Consider the following 21,338-nt stretch of genomic DNA (forward strand, 5'->3'; position numbering starts at 1 on the left):
TTCAGTGAATCATAATCACTCCGGGGCTCCATGGTACTTAAAGAACTTCTGTTTGAAATCTGAGGAGTCCAGTCAAATGCAGGAGGCTAGATGGGAAAATACTGGGATATTTCAGCACCACAAGCCAGAACAGGAAGATGATATTCTCCTAGAACATCAGGATTTAATAAATTAAAGTATATGTTAGGCCTCTTATATTTTGCAAGATGTAAGGAATAGGTTATGGTTCTTCACATGAGAAGAAAAAAATACAAAAACACTTTTTGTATACAAATAAAACAATCAAGATTACAGTGGAAGATGTGTTTGCACAGCCAGATTGCCTGGATCTACCACCTACTGTTCTCGGGAAGTTATTTAAACACTACGCCCCAGGTTCCTCACCTGTACCTTCTCTTCTGAGGGCTGTTGTGGGAATGCAATGACATGAGCAAGGCAGTTTCTGGTCACTGTGCCATTCATAACATTATTCCTATGGGGAAATATGCATTTAGTCCCAACCGGGTGTTGTAACAGTTTCTAGAACTTTATTTCTATTTCTGAAAAATAAATATAATCTGAAACAGCTAAAAAAGCACCAGAATTTCAGAACAGATAAACTGCAGTGATTCAAAAAGAAAAACTCATTTCTATAATAATGAAATGAGACAAGCACTAGGACCATTTCACTGAGAGTTCATAATTTTGTATAAGGTTGCTTACACTGACTCAGCTTAGAATAGATTGACAGGAGCTGAAAAGTAAAACACACAATATGTGTTTTCAGATATCCTGCCTTGCTCTTCTTACTAGCGAGGTAAGGGGTGCTTGCTCTATCTCCAACACTCTGAACTAACAGTGAGACCCATGTTCACACAATATTCCGATTAAATGGTAACAGAAGAGGTCTTTATCGAAACTGGTGCTTCTTGGTGGTTTTCAATATAAACACATGGAAATGTCTGTTTACCCATAGGGACGTGGCTGCTAAGCCCTTCGGCTGTTCCCTCGTTCTGGGAAAGGAACTGTACAAATGATAAAGTATAGCTTGAGAGAGAACATAGCCCTGGTATCCACCCCAGGAGTCCACAGGAGGCTGTGGCCTTCCAGAGTCATGCAAACCCTAAAAGGGACACAAATCAAATGGACTTTGAACTGGTGTGCACCTTACTGTTAAATAGAGATGTACTGCCAGGTCCCTGGGTTAATGGCTGCTGTGTGGGGCCCTTGGGAACCCCCCGCCCCAAGTCCAGCAACGAGAGCGTTAACACCCAGCCAGTCCAGGTTGGGTCTGTATGTGGCAATCCTCCCCCGTTCCCCCTCAATGCCACCAGGATTTTGCCCATCACATCTCATTTGTCTTTGAGATAAGGCAAAATTCTTAGAAGCTGTGTGGCTGGCAACTTTCTGAAGAAGTCGGGTTTGCGCCCTTCAAGATGTCATTACGGATGTTAATATGGGAATGTTCTCGCTTCCTGAGGGACTTGGCCCTACCCTCCCGCTGTGCCTCGTATCTTACTATGAATGTGCCATTTGACGTGTCTCTCACACATGTGCAGAAGCTAAGGTAAGCGGGAAAAATACAGAAAGAACACTACCTTCTCACAGTTCAAATGCGGATCCTGGAATATTTAGAGGTAAATGGCATGACGTCTGGGATTTGTTTTTAAATACTCCAGGAGCGGAAAAAAGTGGCAGTGGACAGGGGTAGATAAAATAAGAATGGCAAAATGCTGCAAAGTGTTGAAGCCAGGGAAAGGGTACATGACAATTTATTGAATTATTTTCTATCTACTTTGTGTATGTTTCAAAATGTCCATAATAAGTAATGATAAACACAGTTTTTAACTATCAAAATCCCCTTCCAGGATAAGTAGCTTACTCAGGATCCCCACATCAGCAAAGAGGGATAGTGGGGCTCAAACTCAGATTGTTCCCGCTGCTGCTCCCCAGAGTTTCACATCCAGGGCTGTGCTCGCCGCTTCTCGCTGCTCCCACCTGTCTAAAGATACATGCCCTGCGAGGACCTGCCAGGTATCATTAGGGATAGCACACCTACTGCTCTGATGACCCTCCTGGTAGTCTTAGCTACCTTCACACATTTTATTTCAGTGAGTACCAAATGTTAAATATTAAAATTTTAAAAGACAGCTAAGGGAGACTGAGCCACCAGCTCACCCGCTGAAGGTCTCCGGTGGAGGCACTGATAATAACAGTTGGGATAATCATGAAGCAGGCGTTGTAGAAAAGCACTCCATATTTCCCCAGCTCCTGCAAACACAAAGAAAACCCCAATAAGTTTTGGAAATAAGAAGCACCAGATTTCTTGGAGCTATTTAAGCAATTACATATACATGCAGAGTTAGAATATGCATTCTGGGGCCGGCCCGGTGGCAGTGGCGCACTGCTACAGTGCGCCGCTTGGGAAGTGCGGCGGCACTCCCGCCGAGGGTTCGGATCCCACATACGGACCGGGTCCCGCTCACTGGCTGAGCGAGGCGCGGGAGCAACACCGAGGGTTGCGATCCCGTTGCTGGTCTCAGTCCGGTACGGGGGCGACACTGAGGGTTGTGATCCGTTGCCGGACACGGAAAAAGACAAAAAGGAAAAAAAAAAAGAATATGCATTCTGACCAACTCTGTATTGGAATATTTTCAGCAAATTTTTGACATAAAATGCTTTATTTTAACTGTACTATGATTTCAGAGTAAACGTTTGTTTTACATCAAAACTAGAGATAAAATGGATGGAGATTAAAGGCCTCCAAAGTTTCATCCATCTCTAACTGTGTGTGTGTGTGTGTGTGTGTTTTAAAGTATGTAATTCAAAATAGGAAATCTGGAAGAAAATAAGGGAAATATAAACAGAACTCCTTAGAAACATCTGCTCTGACCCTTATAGCACAGCAGCATTATATATTTACTTTCATTTAAGTGGCTACAACACTTCACCATTTTTTAAACAGGGTGGTGTATTGTGATTCTCAAAAGGCAACAAACCTGTTTTTGTAAAACTGCTACTATTAAAAAAAAAAAATGGCCATGCAGAAAAAACAGTGCCAATAAAAAACAGCTCATGGAAATAAGCCTGCCGGTCACCTCCCTGCTCAACACAAAGAACGTGAACAAAGGACCATGTGCCTGGCTCATCCTGGGGGGGTGGGGGGCCTTCAGTCAGCAGCTGGGCTGGGTGAGGCTAGGGCCGGGACATGGCTGCAGCCACACGGAAGAAAAGCCCAGCTGTCCCCAGCCCCTCCTGAGCAGAAGAGGCGGTTATGGCTGGGCAGGACTTCACCAATTCTCCATTCCAATTACCGCACTCCATAGATGAGGAAGCAGGTTTGGGGAAGTTAAGGATCACAGTCACAAGTAGCAAATCTTGGGTCTGTAACCCATGTCTGCAGAACAAACATCTGGACTCTGACTTTGCCCTGGTCAACTGATGATGCTGGTCAGAAAAAATGAATTTGCCTTTCAAAATAACCCCCTTTTTATATATTCCTGACTGTGCATCTAAAATTGTGGCATCTTTTCCCTTCCTATCTAACTTTCACCCAAAACGTTGCAAGACTAGCAATAACAAGAACTTATACAGACAAGATAAATGAAATTAGTAAATTATAGATCACATTATATAAATTACATGCCAACTGTACAAACTTGTTTTTGTTTTTCATGTAATTTCAGGGGCCACATGACAAAGCCTAAAAGCCACAGAGGGAAGATCTGGTACCTTTGGGTCCATTTTCTGTTTGGTATAAACTCCATTCGCTGCTGTGAAGATATCATTCAGGAAGACAAAAATATAGCCTTCCAAATTGAAAGCAAGGTCAGAACTGGTAGAGAGAACACAAAAGCAGGAGAATTATTCACAAACTCACAACTTGGCCCCAAAGCCTGCCTGTTTACCTTTCCCTAATCAAATCCATTTGAGATGCGCGGAACTGCCTTTCCTGCAGCATGCTCTCCCCTCTGTGGTGATGAATGGTTAATTCCTCTGCTTTGCCTCCAGACAAAAACAAAAGCAGCCCATCGGTGGTGGCTTCGATGTGATCCCGAATGTCTTAACACCAGAGGGACATTAACTCCTCCCTTGCTTTTGCTAACTGATACATTGGCATAATAATTGGGGAGCCCTGGCTTTTTTTTTTTTTTTTTTTTTCCTTTTTGTCTTTTTTCCTGACTGGCAACGGATCGCAACCCTCGGTGTTGCCCCCGCGCCTCGCTCAGCCAGTGAGCGGGAACCGGTCTGTATGTGGGATCCGAACCCTCGGCGGGAGCGCCGCCGCACTCCCAAGCGGCGCACTGTAGCAGTGCGCCACCGGGCCGGTCCTAGCCCTGGCTTTTCTAAGGGGAGTGATTTGCCTAACCCACCCAGTGGCTTTGCTTATTGTAGTAAAAGGAGCCATCCCCCGGGTGCAGCCAGTGTGGGACAGCTGGACAGTGACTGGGTCAAGAAGGGTCAAATGAGAAGGTGCCACCTCTATCTGGCATCCATCAAAAAGGCAGGCAGGTACCCCTGCCCTCTGTGAAACTCCTCTAAGGCTCCTTTCTTCCCATCCTTCTGAAAAATCTTTTCTTCAATTCCATTTTAAATAAAAATATTTGGGGGGCTATGACATAGGAATGAGGGGGGAACAACAGCTAAGCCCCGGTGTGATGTGTCCCCTGTACTCGAAGCTGGCAGACAGTACAAGACCCATGTCATAATTCATAAATATAAACTGCCAGGGAGGAGAGACTTTTCCTCTACCCTCTTAGGTTCCGTGCCTGGGGGCTGCAAATTTAACTGGCGAAAGACAGAGCGACAGAAGGAATGTGAATTTTAATAATATTTCACATATACAGGAGTTCTCAGAAGTGACACTCGAAAGAGCAGACTTGGGGCTTATATAACACTTAACAAAGAAAAGAGGGTTTGGGCTTTGAGGGGCAAATAAATTGTGGGAAAGTGAGTAGGACATACATGCAGGGAAAATCCTGGAGAGAGAAGGGCTATTTTAGGGCTTGTTTATGCAGACTGTCCCTCTCTGGTGATAAGAGCTGCTCTCTTCCTCCCAGCTCAGGAGAAGGGGCCACTTCACAAAGGGAAACCTATGCCCAATTTTAGACAGAACGGGGGAAGGCAGTGAGTTCTTTCTGCATCTGTTGATTCTCAATTGCCTTTAGCTCAGAATAATCCCGATTCCAAGGAGGCATATTTTGGGATGGAATATTCTGAATCTCCTACAATATCAAAATAAGATTATCTCCAACCAAAGAGAACAAAATAAGAAGAGGCAAAAATGGCATTGAAATCTGAACTCAAATTAAATCAGATTTTTGCTCAAGGTTTCCACTAGTATTGCTATCTACAAATATATTTGTGAGAATGTAAATTAATATTAGGTCATCATTAATCAGAATTCTCTGGTTCAATCACAAAAAGTGGGTTTCCTCACAATGAGCATCTTGCAAGTCTCTCGTCTTCCCACATTTGATTCAGCGTTGAGAACAGTTGGCCGTTCCCACTGGACTGTGATAGCGGGTTGTGGGTTGCGTGCAAGGCATGGGCAGATTATGTTTGTGTGTTAAACCACCAAGATGAGGAGTGGTTTGTTACAGCAGCACAAACTGGCTCACCCGACTGAGGCTGATGTACACTGACTTGCATTTGGATGAGCTAATTTGAGTGACAGCAGAGAAGGACAGGATCACTGCTGGCCTACAGCTAAGCACTGCGGACGTCACCCACCAGCGTGTGATCCATGCTGTGAGTGCTGGAGGAAGGGGAAAGCTGAGAATCACTACTCCAAGCTGGCTCCTGGGTGAAAGTCAGATTACCCTTTCAACTCAGAGAATCATGACACATGCTAAAGTGAGCTGAATTCCCACGCACTGGTTCTGGAAAGGTGCCTGAACAGAGACTTATGAGCATCTTCAGAAACCATTTTTTGTAAAGGTCTTTGACTGGCTCTGAGTCAGTAGTTTTCAAAGTGGGCCCTAGAAGAGACCCTTCAACAAAGCTCCCACCTTTTTAGCTACCTTACTCCTAGGGTTCCCTTTGAACAAAAGTCTTCCTGACTAAAACAGGCTCTGGGTGCTGAGCTTATTGCCTCAGCTGGAGCTTTACCAGAGGCACTGACCACAGTGCTACAAGCAGAGGCCCGTGGCTGGGATGGGGAAGAAGACGGAACAGAGAGTAGCGTAAATAGTGAAACCCAGTCTACACGAGGTTCTGAACACATTTATAACAACAATAAATATTACTGTTGCTGACAATATAATCACCATCTAGTGCACCATATTTTTCCCCTACTTCTTTTGCTTATTGGCTGTCTCCATGAACCAGAACAGAAGCTCTGCAAAGGATTCTTGCCTGTTTGTCAACTGCTGGATTCCCAACACCTAGAACAATGCCTAACATGCGTTAAATGCTCAATATGTTTTCGCTGAACTTGGCCATGCACTGGAGTCGATCCTGTCTGGAATTATCTCATCTAATTCTCACGATGACCCCATGAGGTGGATGCTATTTTAATCTCCGTTTTATAGTTGAAATAATTGAGGCACAGGAAAGTTAAATGGCTGACCCCTGGTTATACAGCTAGTAAGTGGGGAAGATAGAATAAGATCCCAGGCATCCTGGCCCCGTAGCCCACACCCTTATTTAATTTGCAATAAATGACCCAGAACGCTTATGTCTAAATGAGTTAATAAAACAAGTTGAACTGAAATTCCTCCAACCTTTTCTTTCTTCCCTTCATTGAAGTAGGTTTTGTTTTCTATCATCACCTTTTCTTTACAGATGAGAAACCGGAGGCATGGTGCTGTGGACTGATCGAATTGTGTCTGCAAAGTTCATATACTACAAGTTTAATTCCTACTGTTACTGTTGAGGGTGGGAAATCCTATTATGGTAAAAGGTGGGGCCTTGAAGAGGTGATTAGATCGTAGGACCATGCCATAGTGAATGGATTAAAAATGGTGTTCGGGGCGTGGTTCTGAGAAGCTCTCTCTCTCTCTGCTCTGCTATTTTCTGCCATGTGAGACCCCTGGGTCACTAAAACCTCATCAGATGTTCCCTGGACTTTGGACTTCCCAGCCTCAGAAACTGTAAGCAATAAATTTTGTTTTCTTTATAAATCACCTAGTTTCAGGTATTTATGTTATAAGTAATGCAAACGTACTAATACAGACAGAAAGGCTGAGAAAGAGCTGACAAGGAGCAGAGCTTGGCTTTGAACCCAGGGAATGTAACATGCACTAACTACCACACTAGAAAAAGCAGAAATCTGAGCAGCGGGTGGTGAATGCAGTGTGGTGTCCCCTCTCCCGCCCTTATACGTTAGTGATGAAGGTGGCAGCCAGGCACTGATATTGGCTTGTATGCCAAACATACAAGGACATTTAATGATGGCACTCTACCACTGGAAACAGTGACTGCAAAGGTACCACAGAATGATAAATCAGCATGTAAAGGGCCTTACAAGTCTATTATTTTTAATCAAATGCCTAAGAACTTCTCAGGTAAAATTTTTATATGGAAGACAAACATTCAGTAATAAAAGTAAATATCTCACGGCTTTTTGTAACAAAAAGCTATATTAGTATATTGCAATCTCTCTTTACAGATGCTCAGAAATGCTCAGGCCAATGTGGGACCCAGTGCGACTTTCACAGGAACACATGGGGATTCCACTGTCTTCAGCAGATTTGTCTCTTGGCTGCTCAATTCAGCTGCAGCCAGATGGAAAATGAAAAACTGAGGATGGGGCTGGGCTATTGTCAAAGACACAAAGCAATTACGGAGCAGAAACAGTCCAAAGTCTTACCCAGCTGCTATGAAAGCCCCGAGAACGACAGCAAAGACACTGGTAATGATGCTCAGTGAATACTGTTTCCTGTAATAAATAAGTAAGAAAGAAAGCAAACGGAGAAGAGGAAAAAATTTTAAATATGGATTATATTTTTAAAACAAACTGAAAATAGACATTAACAGTTTTATAGCTGGAATCTGACAGACAATGCTTAACGTAGAGAAAGCACTAAAAGTGTTTGTCGTCAGACAAAATTAACTTTCTTTCTTAAGCAGTTTTCTTAATCTAATTTTAAACTGATTTCTCTGTCCTCACTAGAGAGACTCTGGGACAAAACACAGAAGAGCTTCTGCTGGTAGGTCTAGGTTGTACAGACTTATACTGAGCATTCAAAGATTAAGATAAAGTTCAATACTAGGGCTTGAAACATTGAACCATCAAGCAAATTTCATTGCTAAATAATCTGCACAGCAAAATAAAGAATAATCTTTCTGGATGTCAGATTGAGTATCCTTATGAGAAACTTTTATACCAACATTATAAAAATTAATTTATTCTGATGTTATAATCACTGCACTAGAATGGATTTCCCTGATATCCTGCACTTCTGTCCTATGTGTTTACATGGACAATTTTTCTTCTGTTTTCCCAAATTGGTGTATATTCTATCTGGCTCAGGAAACAGATTTATATTTCTCTTGGGTGGTTGGCTGTTATTTTTTCTTTTTTTAAAAAGTAATTTTCTACCACAATCATGTATTATTTGTCTAATGTAAAATTACAACTTAAAAAAATCACTCAGTTGTTAGGGAATCACAGAAGCAGGCAACTGCTTTTAAGTGAATAACACATTTGTCCTTAAGTTACTACAACTAGCCAATCAAATCAACTATTTGGAAAGATGACTAGATGGTGAGAATCTACAGGGTAAAAATAAAGCAGAGGTGGGAGACACCCTGGAGGAATGGAGGAAAAACAAAATCACCCGAGTATGATGCTTTCCAGGAGTAAAGTAAGTGGAATGGTAAATTTCCTGAGCACGGTGAACATCGGCAAGCTGTCAGGAAAAGATTCAGGTACAACATCAGACACCAAGCGGTGGGGTTTTTTTAAACATGTATTGCATTTTTAATTAAGCTCACTCATTTTTCAAATTAAATATAAGGAATTAATCTTAATTTTCACATTTATCATTAACAAATCACTTTAAATAATAAAAAGAAATGGAGATTAAATAATTTCATACCACTTTCACATCAGTAATTTAAAACCTCATACCATCCAGCTGCTACAAAGATCATGATAAAACTGGTTGGTGATGTGAACCAATGAAGCCTTTGACAAATCAGGTCAAGACTATGTGTCAACAGTCATTAAATCGTTCTAACCTTGGACCTAATTATTGCTTGTTTGGAAACTTGTCCTAAGGAAATAAACTGCTGTGGCTTCAATGTCCCCCCAAGCTCATGGTGGAATTGGTGGTGGAAAGTGGGGCCTTTAAGAGGTGACTGGATCCTGAGAACTGTGCCCTCATGAATGGGTTGACCCATTCTTGGTTTAATGGGTTGTCGTGGACATTATTCTGATGGCTTTATAAGGAGCAAAAGTAAGAAGGTTAACTTTCTTACTCATGCCATTCTCACCATGTGATACCCTGGTTGACACAGGACCCTGTAGAGAATTCCCACCCAGAACAAGGCCCTCACCAGAGGCATCCCCTGGACCATGGACTTCCCAGCCTCCAAAACTGTATGAAATAAATTTCATTTCTTTATAAATTACCCAGTTTCAAGTATTCTGTTATAAGCAACAGAAAATGAATAATACAGGGCCGGCCCAGTGGCGCACTGCTACAGTGCGCCGCTTGGGAAGCATGGTGGCGCTCCCGCCGAGGGTTCGGATCCCACATACAGACCGGCCGCTCACTGGCTGAGCGAGGTGCGGGTGCAACACTGAGGGTTGCGATCCCGTTGCCGGTCCCGGTCCGGTACGGGCGCAACACTGAGGGTTGCGATCCGTTGCCGGTCATGAAAAAAGACAAAAAGGGAAAAAAAAAAAAAAAAGAAAATGAATAATACAGAAAATTGGTACTGAGAAGTCGGGTGTTGCTCATAACAAATAAAATGTGATAAGCAGCTGTGGAACTGGATAATGGGCAGAGACTGGAAGAATCTGAAGAAGTAGGCTAGAGAAAGCCTAGATTCTGGTGAGGGCTTAGAAGAAAAGAAAACAAGGGAAAGTTTGGTACTTCTTAGAAATTGGTTAAATGGTAGTGACCAGAATGCCGATAGAAATATGGACAGTAAAGGACATTCTGAGGAGGTCTCAGATGGAAATGATGAAGAGCTTATTGGAAATTGGAGCCAAAGTTACTCTTGTTATGAACTGGCAAAGAACTGTGTGAATGACATCTTATATATAAAAAATCCTAAGGAATCCACAAAATATTTGAACTAATTAATAAGTCGAGCAAGACTGCAGGAAACAAAATGAAGATTAAAAAAATCAACTGTACTTCTACACACTAGCAATGAGCAATCCAAAAATGAAATTAAAAAAACAATTCTATTTATGACAGCATCAAAAAGAATAAAATTCTTAGGAATAAATTTAACAAAAGTGTGGAACTTGGACACTGAAAACTACAAGACATTGTTAAAAAGAATTTTAAAAGGCCTTAATAGATGAAAAAACATTCCAGTGTTCATAGATCAGAAAACTCAACATATTAAAATGGAAATACTCCCCAAACAGACATACAGACTCAATACAATTCCTACCAAAATCTCGGCTGACTTTTTTTTATGTAAATTAACAAGATAATTCTAAAATTAATATGGAAATGCAAGGGACCAGAAAGCCAAAGTGATCTTGAAAAAGAACAAAAACGATGTACTCAAACCTCCCAATTTCAAAACTTACTGCAAAGCTACCGTAATAAAGACTATCTAGTACTGGTTAAAGGATAGATATATAATCAGTGGAATACAATAGAGAGGCAAGAAATAAACGCTTACAATTATGGTCAATTAATTTTCAACAAGGATGCCAAGACAGTAAAGACAATAAGAAAGAATAGTCTTTTCAACAAATGGTGTTGCGACAACTGCATAGCCACATGTATAAGAACGAAGTTGGATCCCTACCTCACACCATTTATAAAAATTAACTCACAATGGATCAAGGACCTAAATGTAGGAACTAAAACTTTAAAACTCTTAGAAGAAAGCATAGGAATAAATCTTCACAACCTTGGGTCAGGTGAAGTCTTCTTAGATACAACACTAAAAGCACAGGCAATAAAAGAAAAAACAGATAAATTGGATTTCATCAAAATTTAAAACTTTTAGAGATGGACACAAAACGTGGTCTATCCATACAATGAAATATTATTCAGCCTTAAAAATGAATAAAATTCTGACATTCTACAACATGAATGAACGTTAAAAACATCATGCTAAGTGAATAAGCCAGACAAAAAAATGAACAAATATTGTATGATTCCATATTTATGAGATATCTAGAGTAGGCAAATTCATAGAGACAGAAAGTAGAACAGATATTACAAGGCACTAAGAAGCAAGGGGAATAAAGAATTAGGGGTTAACAGATATAGTTTGTTTGGGATGATGAAAAAGTTCTGGAAATGGATCATGGGGATGGCTACAAAACATTGTGAATATACTTAATGCAACTAAATTGTATACTTAAAATGGTTAAAATGGTCACTTTTACGTGCTGTGTATCTTACCTTAGTTATTACTTAAATTTTTTAAAATTTAAAACTTGTGCTTCAAATGACACTATTAAGACAGTGAAAAGATGACCCACTAAATAGGATAAAATTTTGCAAATCATATGTATAATAAGGCACCTATATATCCATAGTATATAAAAAACACAACTCAATAATAAAAAGACAAACAAACCTATTTAAAAATAGGCAAAGAATTTGAATAGACATTTCTCAGAGGAAGATACACGTGAAAAGATGCTCCACGGCCCGGCCCGGTGGCGCACTGCTACAGTGCGCCGCTTGGGAGCACGGCGGCGCTCCCGCCAAGGAAAAATAAACAATTGGGACTATATCCAACTAAAAACCTTCTGCACAGAAAGGAAAATAATCAACAGAGTGAAATGAAAACCTACACGGTGGGAGAAAATTTTTGTTAACTATGCATCTAACAAGGGATTAATATCCATAATATACAAAGAATCCAAGCAATTACACAGTAAAAAACCAAAAAACCCAATTAAAAAATGGGCAAAGGAACTGAATAGACATTTTTCAAAGGAAGACATGCAAATGGCCAACAGGTACATGAAAAAATGCTCCACATCATTAGTCATCAGGGAAATGTAAATCAGAACCACCGTGAGATGCCATTTTACACCCACTAGAAAGGCTATAATTAAAAAGACAGACAATATGGGGCCGGCCCAGTGGCGCACTGGATAGTGCGCCGCTTGGGAAGCGCGGCGGCGCTCCCACCCGAGGGTTCGGATCCCACATACGGACCGGTTCCCGCTCACTGGCTGAGCGAGGCGTGGGAGCGGCACTGAGGGTTGCAATCCCGTTGCCGGTCCCCGGTCCGGTGCGGGGGCAACACTGAGGGTTGCGATCCGTTGCTGGACACGGAAAAAGACAAAAAAGACAAAAAAAAAAAAAAAAGACAGACAATAATAAATTTGGCAAGGATGCAGGGAAACTGTAACCCTCCAACATTGCTGGTGGGAATATATAGTGGTGCAGCCACTTTGGAAAACAGTTCAGCAGTTCCTCAAAATGTTAAACAGAGAGTTACTATATGACCTAGCAACTCTACTCCCCGGTATCTACCCAGTCGATGGGAATCCCATTCTTCCACTTCATCAGGCCAAAAACCATGAAGTCATCCTTGTCTTCTTTCTTTCATACACCACACATTATTCATCAGGATATTGAGCTCTTCCTTCGAAATATATCCAGCATCCAGACTGTGATCTCTAACTAACATTTAACATTAAATGTAATTAGTAGATCCTTAAAGAAACAGAAGGAAAGTCCAAGATAAGCCTGAGACATCATGTGCCAGGAAGCAAGGAAGTGATCAAAGACTATGGGGCCACAGGACATAGGAGCCAACTCAAAGGGGCTCCCGCTGGGCTGAGATGAGACAATTTGAGCATAAAAAGAAGAATCATTTCTCTAATGAATTGAACTGTGTCAAGTAAATGAAACAAATAGATCAATGGAACACACCAGAGAGCCCAGAAACAGACCAACACAAGTATAGTCAACTGATGTTCAATAAAGGAGCAAAGGCAATTAAGTGGAGAAAGGGTAATCTTTTCAACAAATGGTGCTCAAACAACTAGACGTCAATGTGCAAAAAACCAAATCTAGATGCAAACCTCACACCTTCCAAAAAAATTAACTCAACATGAATCAAAACTTGTGGAAGATAGGATAGGAAAAGGTCTAGATGATCTTGGGTTGGGTGATGAGTTTTAGCCACAACATTAAAAGCACAATCCATGAGAGAAAAAAGTTGACAGTGGAACGTCCTTAAAATTTAAAACTTCTGCTCTGTGAAGGACAGTGTTCAGAGAATGAGAAGGCTTGTCCCAGGCTGGGGGAACATATCTGCAAAAGACATATCTGATAAAGGATGTGTATCAAGTAAGTAAAAATTAGTAAGTTCATAATGATAGGAAAAACAAACTAACAAAAAATAACTGTCACTAGTCACTATTGAAGGTGACACTAATGTATTACTCTGAACATTTATAAATAAAGCTTTTATCCCACCTTTCCTGTGTAAAATGGTGAAAGCTTATCTCTACTGAAGACATTTAGGCAATAAATGCAGGAGGTCACCAATCAGCAATTCGTACTGAAATGGTGGGTCTGGACAACGATCATGCGTGCATGCTAAAACCACTAGAGGAAAGGTTGATGGGGAAATTTCTAACAAAGGGACAAGACTGACCCCTTAAAATCATTAAAAAAGTGAAACTGATCAACTTAACATCCTTCAAAGTTGGATACATTATGAGCCCCATAAGGTGATGCAGTAGAAAGAATTCAACATCACCAGTTAACTGGATCTTGCCTGAAAAATTGAACCTGAATCCAGTGAGCCCCTGGAACCAACTACCAGTTTATGGAAAATCTGAGGAATAGAAGAACACATTCCACGACACCACCAATAACCAACCCTTCTTCCCTCTTCCTCCTCAGTCTCATTTGCTGGTTCCCCCTCTTCTCCCACAAAGCCCTCATGCCACCCAAGCCCTTGTCTGCACGGCAGAGACCACAAGAGTGAGCAGTGGCCGGTGCCAGCTTAAGCTGCAGGTGAAGCCGGGGCCGGCCAAGAAGACACACAGAGACAGGATCCACCGCAGGAGGCGTCAACACAAACTCAAGGCCATGAAAGAAACGTTACTGCCCTAGCCCCAAAGGTCACAACACACCAAATAAAATGTATTACTAAAAACAATACTTCACATTTTGTTTTTCACAGCCACAACCAGTCCTTTCCAAACAAGTGGAAGACAAGCAGCCAATTCCACGTTTCTCATTTTTGTATGTCCTTCTCCTGGTCTACCTCCTGCCTGCCTCTTTTCAGCTCTTTCTATACAAACACATTTTCCTCAATTTCTGTCAACCTTTGCCCAAACTTCATTTTCTCATTATTTAAGTCTTCACTCATGTATGTTCAATTAAGCTGATAATTTATTCCACATTTTCTATTTATAGGATGGCTTCATCTTTCCACACTTTTATTTTTATTTGTAACAATGACTTTTAACAAAAGTAATTAATCAAAGGACCCTGAAATAAATGCAGATGCAAACTTCAAAAGCATATAGCACATGGGGCCGGCCCGTGGCTCACTTGGAGAGTGTGGTGCTGATAACACCAAGGCCACGGGTTCGGATCCCATATAGGGAGTTTGCTCACTGGGTGAGCGTGGCGCTGACAACACCAAGTCAAGGGTTAAGATCCCCTTACCGGTCACCTTTAAAAAAAAAAAAAAAAAGCATATAGCACATGCTTGAAAATAACGTCTTGTCATTCACTCATCCCTGCACCAAACCTGACCTATGCCAAATCTGATCGAATGTTCTTGCTTTCATAAAACTGTGATGAAACCAAAAGTTACACAGAACCATATTCACATACACAAACCTACCTGGATAAATCATACTTTCTTTATCTTGATGCTTACAGATCTCATATTCTATGTTCAGACTTCAATATAAGAAAAAATATAAGCTTGTAAACATTCCTTTTATTTTCCTTTTTTTGTCTTTTCTCGTGTCCGGCAATGGATCGCAACCCTCAGTGTCGTGCCCACACCTCGCTCAGCCAGTGAGTGGGAACCGGTCTGTATGTGGGATCCGAACCCTCGGCAGGAGTGCCACCGCGCTCCCAAGCGGCGCACTGTAGCAGTGCGCCACCGGGCCGGCCCCAAGCTTGTAAACATTCCTATAAAAATTGGCAAAATAACCTCAAAACCGCACCTTACTTTCTTAAATTACTAAATATTATTGTCTTCTATGTGTAGCCCACGCAATATCTTGAATAATTAAACTCGGTCTTTGTACTACCAGAAGCATACGAAGGAGAAAGCTCCCATCAACCATTATCCTGAACTCTACCTTAATTTGCTTGTGCTCAACAGTCCACTTATGTGGTTTCCAACGTAGAGGAGAGGCAGAGGAAACAGCTTCAATACAAAAAAAGAAAGAATGTTTGGTTAGAACTCCAATAACGTATTTTCCTTCACATATAAAAATGTTGACGTTCACCCCCACCCCATCAGCACACAAATCATTTGAATTCCTGTGCCTGCAATGACTGTGAATTTTCCAGAATCTCAAACACACCCACAAGTTTCCCCATGTGGTCAAAACAGTTAGGTGGGAAGTGATATCCATAATCCCAGGGGAAGGAGGGAAATGACTGGAAATAACTGAAATCTTGACCTTGCCCACATTAGTAGAATATTTCCCTCAAGGAAGGATGTGGGCCGGGACTTCTCTTGAGAGGAGACCCCCAGCTGGTTGGTGAGTTGAGCATAGAGTTCACAGTCCAGGCCCAAGGTTCAGGGGGCCCGAGAAAAGGCGTGCAAACATCTGTTGTCCGAGCTTATTTGCACTTTTCTGGCTCATGTCTCTTACTGGAATCTCACAAGTTTGGTGACCTTTTCAAAAAGTTGTGTATACCAGCCACATCACTTTGAAGTTACTTTATTTGTTTTAAAGACCTAGAATCATTAAATATCTACCAAGGTCAAGTGATGTACCGGTAGCACGTGAATTAGGTTTACTGACCTCTGAGCTCCTGATTTATTTTCTGATTGTCAAGAGAAATACTGTTCAGAATATGCTGAAGAAACAGACAAAATGTAAGGCCTAGCATCCCATAAGGAAAAAGAAGAAAAATGTATTCTTTCATAAGGTCACACAATAACAGAAAACTTTCTGACAACAGTCCACAGCTATCAGGGTGAATTCATTCTTTCTTTTTCCACTAAAAAGACATTAAGCATGCAACCCAGATAAGACATCCTTTTTTTTTTAATTGTAGCAAAATATATATAACATAAGGATTGCCATTTTAAGCACTTTTACACATACAATTGCATGGAATTAATTACATTCACAATGTTGTGTGACCACCTCCTCTATCCATATCCAAAATTTTTCACCACCCTAAACATAAACTCTGTACCCATTAAGCAATAACTTCTCTTTATCTACCTCCTGACCCCCGCCGTTCCTAGTAACCTCTAATCTACTTCTGTCTCTGAAAAATTATTTTCTTTTTATTTTTTCTTAATTGACCCATGATAATCATATATATTTACGGAGTACAATGTGATATTTGGGTACATCTATACAGTAGGTAATGATCATATTCAGGGTAATTAGCATATCTGTCACCACCAACATTTGTCACCTCTTTATGTTGCGAATATTTAACATCCTCTCAATTGGTGGTTACATGGTGGCCCGGTGAGGAATCCCTAGGCCAAAACTAAAGAGAAAACAGAAACCCAGAGAGAAACAGCAGAAGCCAGAAGACAGCAGAATTGTATCTTCAAAGTTCTGCCAAACTGGAATTCTACCCCCAACAACAGTACCTTTCAAAAATAAAGGTAACAGTTAGACCTTTTCAGACAAACAAAAACTAAGGGAATTCTCCACCAGTTGACCACTGCTAAAGTAAACTCTAAAGGAGGTTCTTCAGTCAGGAGGGAGATGCAGAGTGTGCAACGCAGAAGGGAAAGCAAAGCAGGGTAACACGTGGGCAAACACACGTGACTGGGGTGGTGACGTTTAAAGAAAGAGCACGAAAGTGCCTGCTGACAGGAGCACACGATATTGGAAAGAACAAAACTGTCACTTTTTTGCAGATGACCTGATTATGTATGTAGAAAACCCAAAAGAAACTACAAATAAATTCCAATCACTATTCCATACTTTTGCAGGTACAAAAACAATACACAAAATATAAAAATATATACCTCTAATTTTCCAAATAATGTATTTCTAAAAGATACGTGCATAAATCTAACAAATCAGAATAAATCTAACAAAAAATGCTAGAATTATACAGAGAAAATTAGGAAAACTTTACTGTAGGTAATTAAAGAAGGGGTACGTATATCATATTTATGGACTGAAAGATTCAATACTTTAAAGATGTCAATTCTTTCCAAATTGATTTACAGTTTCAATGCAATCACAATCAAAATCTCAAAAGGTTATTGTTATGCAACTTGACAAGCTGCTTCCAGTATCATATAGAAACAAATGGAAATGGTCAAGAACAAGGAGAAAAGACTCGCTCCACCAAATATCAAGACTTTTTATAAAGCTATAGTAACTCAGACTGTGTGATAATGGTGCAGAAAACACAGGAAGACAAATGGAAAAGCACAGAGTTGAGACACAGACCACGCATACGTGACTGATACTACTGTGACCCAAGAGACACAGCTGAAGGGACAGGTTTTTCAATTAAATCTGTGACAACTGAGTGTCCTCACAGGAAAAAAATAAAGTTGGACCTTTACCTCACACCATACATAAAAATCAGCACTAAGTGGATTAAAAACCTAACTCAAAACACTTTTTATACCTTTTATCTAGAAAAATGTCTTCATGATCTCAGAGTAGGAAAGGACTCCCTAAATAAGAAAAATAATGATTCATCAGTAAGAAAAAAGACCGATAAAATTGCACTACTTTTAAAATTTTTTTAATTTATTTTTTTAATTGAAACATAATTAATTATACATATGTGTGGGGTACAGACTTGATTATCAATACCTGTGTACAATATGTGATGATCAAATCAGAAATTTAACCACTTTAAAATTAAGAATTCTTCTTCATTAAAATAAATGATAAAGAAAATAAAAAGATAAGTCACAGAGAGGGAAAATGTAGCTGCAACTAACATATACCGTATATAACTAACAAGAGGACTATTATTATTACATTTTTAAAAACACCTACATGAATCGGTAAGGAAAAGACATCAACCCAATAGAAAAATGGAAAGAAGTTAAACAGGTATTTCACAAAAGAGGAAACGCAAATGAGCACTAATCACTGGAAAGGTGCTCCACCTCAGTAGCAACCAGAGAAGTGCAATTAAAGCTCATAAACTGGCACAGGGCCGCGAAAACCAATTACATTGTACAATGTTGAATGTACTGATTATCCTGATTTGACCATCACATATTGCACACAGGCACTGACATTCAACTCTGTACCCCACAGATACGTACAATCAACTACGTTTCAATAAATATATAAATAAATAAAAATAAAGCCCAGAAGATGTTACTACACACCCACCAGATTAGCAAAATTTAAAATGACTGGCATGCAAGGATTGGCAAAAATGTAAAGCAACAGGGGCTTTCATGCACTTTTGTCACGATTGTGAATTGGTACAACCACTTTGGAGAACAGCTTGACATTATCTACTCAAACTGAAGACATGCATACCTAGAAGCCTGCAATTCCATTCTTTGATATACGCCCCCAGAGAAACTTGTACATACGTACTGTCATGGACTGAATCGTGCCCCACCCCCCAACTCATATGTTGAAGCCCTAACCCCCAACATGACTGTATTTGGAGACAGGTTCTTTAAAGAGGTAATTAAGTTTACATGAGGTCATAAGGGTGGAGCCTTAAACCAATGCCACTGGTGCCCCTAGAAGAGGACACACACACACACACACACACACAGAGATAAGGCCATGTAAGGACATAGTCAGCCATCTGCAAGCCAGGAACCAGAAACCAACCCTGCTGACACCTTGATCTTGGCCTCTGGCACTGAGAAAACACAGTTCTGTTGTTTAAGTCACCTAGTCCGTGGTGTTTGGGAGGGCAGCCCTAGATGACTAGTATATGGGACCACAATCCAACTGTAAGTGTGCTCAGAACAGTACCTTTTACTTTTCTAGCCCCCAAACTGGAAACAACACAAATGACCACAAACAGTAGAACAGATAAGTAAATTGTGGCACATGCATACAATGAAAATAAAAGAATGCATCGACACACAACAAAGTAGATGAATCTTACCATCATAATATTAAGTGAAAAAAGCAAGATATAAAAAAAGTAGAGTTTGACTCCCTTATATAAAGTTCAAAAACAGGCAATACTAACTAAACTAATATAATATATATAATAGTTTAATACTAAACTAAATAGAATTCACTAAACAGAATTTAGGGATGCATATGGATTACAAAGAAAGCAAGAAAATTATTATCACAAAAGTCAGGATAGTAGGCAAGAAGGACTTTGTGATCCCATTTTATGACCTAAGTAATTGTTTACAAGGGTAATTATTCATTCAATTATACATTCAGGTCTGATGTCTTTGTTCTCTACGTATAGATCATATTTCACTATTTTAAAATACTTAAAATATTTAAAAATTATACATCATAAGTGTAAGCAAGCCCAACAATATTCTGATTTTTCTTCCACGATGATTAATATCTTTCATACACTTCAACATTTTATTTTTCTTTTTTGTGGATGTCCCTGATTATTGATTACCATTATTGCTGATCATGTGTTTAGTCCATCTGATGAATAATCCACTGCCGTAGATGCCTGCATCTCTCCAGGCATTAAAGACATGGCAGTGAAGAAGCCATGAGAGGTCCTCAGCCTCAAGGAACCGAGTCTAATTTAACCTCCCTAAACCCAAAGGCTATCATAATCCATTTAATACCACCTACCTTATGGGTTGCTATAAGAATTAAATGTCTGGCACCCCGTAACTGTTCAATAAAAGTGGTTCCATTCCACATTCCCAGGAAGGAATGGCAGATCTTATCTTTCTATTTCCACCATGGAAAAACCTATTTCTACATACATCCAATTGTATTCTTCACTTCACTTATAGCTTTTGTCAATCCAAGCTAAAAAGAAAAACTTAACACAGGGATCAGCAAACTAGAGCCCATCAGCCAAGTCTGGCCCATCTCTTATTTATGTAAATAAAGTTTTATTGGAACACAACTACATTGACTCATATCATCTAGGGCTACTTTCACGGTACAGTGGCAGGGTGAATAGTTGCAACAGAGATGGCCCTTTACCAGAAAACTTTGCCAACACCAGTTTTAGAGCTTTGTCATTTCAGAAGACACAAAGTATTTATTTAATGTCAACTGTTAAGCACATACTTTTACTATTATTGCATTCCATAAATGGACAACTGAATGATATAAAATCTTTATTAAGAAGTTTCTACCCTGTACAAGCAGGAAGTACAGTGTGTATTAGAAATAGAATTATATCCTATTGTAATTCCATAGTATTTTCACATCTTCCAGCACAGCTGTATATGTTCTTTCATCACATACCTTTACAGGAATTTTCTTGTCAAAATCAGGGAAGTGAATTATTTTATTTAGCTTGGACACATACAGTATCATTATGGTGACTGCCATCTAAAGAGAAGAGGAGAGAGAAACCTCAGCAAAATATCTAGAAAGATTGCTTGAGGTACAATGACATCATCAGAAGAAAACAGATTCATCAAAAAGAAATATAGCCAAAAAAAAGCCCATTTTTCAGGTTCCAGGAAAAAAAAAACTATTTTATGGAATACTAAAATTGTTTTTCTTGCCACTGTATGGATTCCATCAGAACTGTAAGCAAAAAGGATACTGTCAAATAGACCACACATATACCCATTATCTCAAGCGGCTCTAGCAATGGTGTCCCTGAGAGTGACCATGAAGGCCACAGCCGGTGAGGCCAACACTGATCCTGGACAATACTTCCCATGTAGGAAACATATGCTCACCTCCCCACTGTGTATGTGTGGTGGGGAGGGAGCGGGCCAACAATTAAAAAAAAACAAACTCCACATAAGAACACACTTTTTAATAAGTCCAATATTTCTATTAACACAGAAGACAAATTAAGAGAACAAAGAGAAAAACAAATGTAATTAAAAAGGCATTTATTTTTCTCTTCAGTTAAGCTAGTATAGCAAAAATGTCTCATTCAAATCCT

At 40.1% G+C, this 21,338-nt stretch overlaps 1 protein-coding gene across 3 annotated transcripts in view; it reads right to left on the reverse strand.

The window, feature by feature from the left end:
- Positions 1 to 21,338, reverse strand: part of SLC35D2 (solute carrier family 35 (UDP-GlcNAc/UDP-glucose transporter), member D2) — a 45,951-nt gene that overhangs the window by 12,497 nt on the left and 12,116 nt on the right. For 2 of the 3 annotated variants that reach the window (XM_008580527.1, XM_008580526.1), the window contains exons 4-9: positions 20,681 to 20,767; positions 15,425 to 15,492; positions 8,763 to 8,834; positions 7,793 to 7,861; positions 3,712 to 3,814; positions 2,158 to 2,250 (exon numbers count right to left, since the gene is read on the reverse strand). In XM_008580527.1, the coding sequence (XP_008578749.1) occupies positions 2,158 to 2,250; positions 3,712 to 3,814; positions 7,793 to 7,861; positions 8,763 to 8,834; positions 15,425 to 15,492; positions 20,681 to 20,767 (492 nt within the window). The remainder of the gene's footprint in view (positions 1 to 2,157; positions 2,251 to 3,711; positions 3,815 to 7,792; positions 7,862 to 8,762; positions 8,835 to 15,424; positions 15,493 to 20,680; positions 20,768 to 21,338) is intronic. The other variant, XM_008580528.1, reaches the window with a different exon arrangement.

The sequence above is a fragment of the Galeopterus variegatus genome, unplaced genomic scaffold, assembly GCF_000696425.1.
Source record: "Galeopterus variegatus unplaced genomic scaffold, G_variegatus-3.0.2 Scaffold2123, whole genome shotgun sequence".
NCBI classification, from domain to species: Eukaryota; Metazoa; Chordata; class Mammalia; order Dermoptera; family Cynocephalidae; genus Galeopterus; species Galeopterus variegatus.